At 35.9% G+C, this 5457-nt stretch overlaps 1 protein-coding gene across 2 annotated transcripts; it reads right to left on the bottom strand.

The window, feature by feature from the left end:
* Nucleotides 1-546: 546 nt before the first annotated feature.
* On the bottom strand, nucleotides 547-4240 carry LOC111785487. 2 transcript variants are annotated; one of them, XM_023665884.1, is made up of 10 exons: nucleotides 3922-4240; nucleotides 3489-3562; nucleotides 3267-3378; nucleotides 2892-3126; nucleotides 2631-2735; nucleotides 2365-2493; nucleotides 2050-2099; nucleotides 1873-1970; nucleotides 1451-1735; nucleotides 547-1222 (listed from the first exon to the last, which is right to left on the bottom strand). In XM_023665884.1, exons 2-10 carry the CDS (start codon nucleotides 3534-3536, stop codon nucleotides 725-727), a joined length of 1560 nt encoding a protein of 519 aa, XP_023521652.1. In that variant the 5' UTR covers nucleotides 3537-3562; nucleotides 3922-4240; the 3' UTR covers nucleotides 547-724. The 2 variants fall into 2 exon arrangements, with proteins under 2 accessions (XP_023521652.1, XP_023521651.1); XM_023665883.1 differs by having other exon boundaries at nucleotides 3489-3550; nucleotides 3922-4239.
* Nucleotides 4241-5457: the final 1217 nt, after the last annotated feature.

Raw genomic sequence — 5457 nt, 5'->3', positions numbered from 1 at the left:
TATTGATATATTGACTCGTAAGATTTGATCGTGTTCGAAATGCCATAGAAATATTGATATATTGACTTGTAAGATTTGATCGTGTTCGAAATGCCATCTAGATTAGAAATATTGATATATTGACTCGTAAGATTTGATTGTGTTCGAAATGCCATAGAAATATTGATATATTGACTCGTAAGATTTGATCGTGTTCGAAATGCCATCTAAATTAGAAATATTAATATATTGACTCGTACTTTCCCGAACACCTTAACTAATAATTATTAACTATAGTTAAGTTGCTTGAATTGTTTGAATCGTCTAAACTTACTTGTATAGTATTTTAATTTTGCCAGAATCACCTCAAACACTTCCTCTTTTGTTATTTCACTTAGTTTTAAAAAATTAATTATTTTATTTTAATTTTAAAATTTTCAATTCACTTCCTAAGTAATTGTGAGGCTACATTGCTACTGTTCTCATGTTTTGATTAAAAACAAGCCTGCACTAAAAAAATATTGAAATTTTAAATAGATTTAAAAAAAAGGGAGCAAAACTACATGTCGTCAACAATAAAATCAAGCAACATTTGGTTTCTGAAATCCAAATCTCCCAGCCGACCCGTCGTATGAAAAAAGCGGCCGGTTTTCAATATTCAAGTGCACCGGGAAATTTTCACTGGAATTTCCGATGGACGAATTTGGGTCTGATTTGGGGAAGAATTACAAGAAAGCCATCATCTCTATTTGACTTGTTTCGTTCTCATCCCAAGCTCCACAAGCAGTGTCAAGATTGCCTCACACATCTCACAAGCATCAGGATCACCTGCATTCTTAGTCCTGGAAGAGTAAACCATCCAAGCGTGATCGAGCTTCTGGCTCGGTCTCACAATGACCGAGCCAGGAACTTCAGCATCACGACATGTCACCAAACCGTCGCTCTTCTCTCCGTACCGAAGCTGCAAATGAAGAGCACACAATGCCATGACAGCAGAAAGGGGAATCACTACTGGAACACGCCGCCCGCCCTGCACCACCGTGTCGGATTCTGTCCAAGAACTTGGAAGAGGTAGCCAAGGTAGCTCAGCATGAGCTATCTGAGTCATTGTAGCAAGAACTCCTGGTGCAACATGTGCTTCAGAGTGGAAGGAGAGTATTGGTATGTTCTCCGGGAGGTCGTGATTTGAGATGAATTCCTTCCGCTTCTCGTACGTTAGATCCTCCAATGCTCGAATGTCGCCCTACAAAAACATAAATCAAAGATTCCAATAAAGAAACAACACGGCATTCCTGAAGCTGAAGATAAGTTATCTATCTATCTATCTATCTATCTATCATATGTTCCATAATTTTCACGAAAAATGTCGAGAAGTGCATAGACTCGTCGTTTTTTCTCCTTTTCCTCGCCTCATCAGACCGACAACTATCCCTGACAACGAAGCAATTGAAAAGGCAAAAGAAAATACAACCTTGATGATCTTGCATATTAAGAGCTCCATGATCCTCCGCGTCTCTTTGTCAGCAACCTGCCCGTCGCGAAGGAAATCCGAAGCCAATGGTGTTCCACCATATGGGCTTTGTACCAGAGCCAAGCCAGCAACTTTATCCTTCAACTCATTGCAGTAGATTGATAATGCAGCAGCAGCATCAACCCCACCCTTGCTATGTCCGAGCAGCATCACTCGCTTGCCCGAGCCCCAGTAAAGCTCCTCGACGTATTCTTTTAGCTCCCAGGCATTGTGTTCTACAGACGCCTTTAAGCACGGAGAAGGAGTTCAAACAAACAAATCTATAATTGGGAAACAAAACCAGTATACATTTGATCGGTCCAGTTCGTTTATTCGTTCGTTCGTTCGATGCACATACCATCAGAAGGGAGATAATTTATTACCTCACTATGAATTTTTGCAATATGGCAAGTAAGGCCCATCTTTGAAAAAAATCTCTTGGTTCCCACAAAATACAAGGGACCATGATTGCTAAATAGACCTGGGAAGTCAAAATTTGCATTACAATGGTGAAAGAAACACATCAAAATGATCAAAACAAATCAAAGCTCTTCTTCTACCTGGAATTAATAAATAAACAAACGAGTTCGGTAGTTTGTGTTCTCCGTTCCTAAATCGAAACAAATGGAGTCGAAAATTTAAGAAATCTTGAATACAAAAGGAGAATATATATCATAGTTTAAGAAAACGTGATTCAAAATAAACAACATCATCGAACAAACACCATGACGAAAAACTCGATAGTCATTACTCGGAGTTTGAACTAAATAGTCGTAGAGAATTCGATCCGCTATTGAATACGTCACAAGAGTATGAATTAAGCCTACCAGATTCAAAAAATGTATTATATGTATGAAGTTTGTGAAGATTATAACCTTATCTCAGAGAGCAATTCCAAGAATCTTTCTGTTCCATCAACAACAGGAGGCATACCAGGAGTGTTTTGCAGCCATCCAATATCTTCCGACGAACCGATCAAGGTTTTTCGAATTCTAAATATTACACTGTACCAAATAAAAAATCAGTCAGTTATCAACGTGAAGATCGATCCGAGTTCAAAGAAATTAAATAACACAAAGTATATAGATTCGAACGTCGGTCCATGAGAAAAGAGCATACGTTCAAGAATATGTTTTCTTACTTTGAAAGGCGGAGTTCGACCCATTGAATGCACGAGAAACAATCTCTCAGGAAGCATAATGCTAATTTTTGAACAAACTGTAAACCGTATAATGGGAGCATCAACCTACACCAAAAAAAAAATGGCCGGACTGAATATAGTTGAACATGAAGTTCTAAGCTTATTTCACAGAATAACAGTAAAAACTATAAAATTAGATCTTCTAGGTTCAATGAGACTACTTTTTATAGGACTTTCTAGCAAAAAGAACCTGTCAATTACCCTTGAAAAATGGGAGAAGCAACCTCGTAACTAAAAATACTTTCTACATCTGATGTTCTATCTACGAGCAAACCGTTCCTTGAATCCGAGGCACCCGCAATGCAAGGTATGAAGGATGATGAACCTTCCGAAACAGATCTCTGCCTGTTCTGACCAGAGGGATTCAAACAAGCTCCTAGCGGAATGATGATATGGTCGGTGAGAAATCTGTCGACATCTCGGGCTACAAGATCCTCTGCCACAAGCAACACCAAAACGGTTAAAGTACAACAGTTATAGGAATGTATTGTCCATCTTTACTATAAGGATGCAATCAAGAAAGGCAGAGAAATAAGAAACTAAGTGATACTACATGCGAGAATTAACAAACCGTACCGATAAATCCAACGAATCGACGAGTTATGTAACTAGCCAATGCCAAGAGATGAGTACAAATCTCATCCAATGGTGATACAATACTGAAGATTTGAAGAGTATCACCATGTGCCTGAGATGAATAGCAGCAATATGAGATCTGGAAGGCCAGTCTTGATATGTTCTAAAGAAAATCGAGCACATTATACAAACTCGAAACCGATTTGCAAAATTAGCACTCACAGCGGAAGCAATCTCATATAGTTCATTCTGAGTGTGTACATCTCCCATCCAATCTTCAATTTCTGCGATTATAGCTCATAATTTCACAATATGATGAGTAGAAGCAGAAGAATTCGGCAACATTTAGCATACTATATGAGAGTAGCAATTAAGTATCCAATCATTTCAATGTTGATATCTCCATCATATAGTAAAAAAATATCAACCAAATACTGCTAATGCGCACATAACACTAACATTTCCATAAAATCGAGAACTCCTAGATTTATTTTGGCTTTGATTCATGATCCTTCTCGAAAATAAGAACATCGAAGAGAAATAAACAGCAAATTTCCAAAAACAACATTCAAAAGCCAACAAATAAGAATAAAAATCTCGTAAGAAGCAGAAACGAAGAACCAAAACCATAAGGTTTCAGAAGGGAAGTACTTACAAGAGAAGCGATTCTGTAGAGCGATTGAAGAGAACGGAATCAAAACATTCTTCGGAGACGAAATCGATCCAAAAACTTAAATAGAGAGAGCGAGAGAGCTGCATTTTTCGGCAATGATGAACCGAAAACGAAAGAACACGCAAAGAGAAGGGGAAAAAAGAGCATTGGAACTGATAAAAAGTGAGAGAAAATTAAAAAAACAAAAAAAAACTAACCGATATAAAGAGAAGAGTCATGTGGAAGGAATGAAGCATTGGATGATCTTTATCCAGTAGCTTTAATTTCGAATCATCGTTGGCCCACCAAACGTCGCATCGAAGGCACTCAATGGCTCGTGGGCATCTCCAATTCGCATAAATTTCCAGTTTTTTTGGACGAATTTGCAAATTATGGAGATGGGTTCTTGATCAGAATTTTTTTTTTTCTTTTTTTAATTTAATTTAATTTATTTTTATTATTATTATTTAAAAATTTAGGTTTGATTGTTCTTGGTAGTCGATTCTTTCTTTCGGTACTCTCCACAGTCATAGTTCATGAGCTCACGAAAAAAAGTAAAGCCCATGATCAGGTCAAACCCTTCCCAGTTATTCATCATTTAATTCATTGCATTCTTCTTTCGAGCCCAGAGAAATTTAGGTTTGATTGTTCTTCACTTTTTTCGGTACTTTCCACTGTTAGAGTTCATGAGTTCACGAAAAAAAGTAAAGCCCTCGGTTAGGTCAAATCCTTTTCGGTTATTCATCATTCAATCCGTTCCATTCTTCTTTTGAGCTGATTCGAGAAATTAGGTTTGATTGTTCTTCACTTCTTTTAGTACTACTATCCACTGTTAGAGTTTATGAGCTCACGAAAAGAAGTAAAGTCCTCGATCAAGTCAAACCCTTCCCGGTTATTCATCATTCAATTCATTCCATTCTTCTTTCGAGCCTATTCGATAAATTTAGGTTTGATTGTTATGTGTAGTCGATTCTCACAGTACTATCTATTAGAGTTCATAAGCTCACAAAGAGAAGTAAAGCCCTCGATCAGATCCAACCCTTCTCGATCCTTCATTATTCAATACACTGCATTCTTCTTTCGAGCCATCTAACCAATCCTATTATTACAACCTACAAAAATAGGTAAAAAAGAGTCGAATGCCGTTACTATATATATATAATTAAAAAAATATATTTAAAATAAATAAACAAGAAATCACAAATGAATATCAGGCATTTTCAATTATTACCAATCATATAATTATCTCTTTTAAAATAAATAAAATTCGAAATTAATATTTATATAAAAGTATAAAAAAACTAAATTCATAACTTTACATTATTAACCCATTACATTAAATATATTATATTAAATTAATATATAAACACTCGAACATAGAATAATATTTTCATAAATTTAATTGAAAAAAAAGACATTAATATTTTAAAATATCATTGATATGAAGCATTTAAATATTTAAAGTATTTTAATTTTTAAATAAGAAAGGCTTAAAATGAAAAAAATGAAGGAATTTAATAGTAAGTCTTGGGGATTTGA

The sequence above is a fragment of the Cucurbita pepo genome, unplaced genomic scaffold (assembly GCF_002806865.2).
Source record: "Cucurbita pepo subsp. pepo cultivar mu-cu-16 unplaced genomic scaffold, ASM280686v2 Cp4.1_scaffold000509, whole genome shotgun sequence".
NCBI classification, from domain to species: Eukaryota; Viridiplantae; Streptophyta; class Magnoliopsida; order Cucurbitales; family Cucurbitaceae; genus Cucurbita; species Cucurbita pepo.
This window is presented reverse-complemented; position numbering and strand designations above follow the sequence as displayed.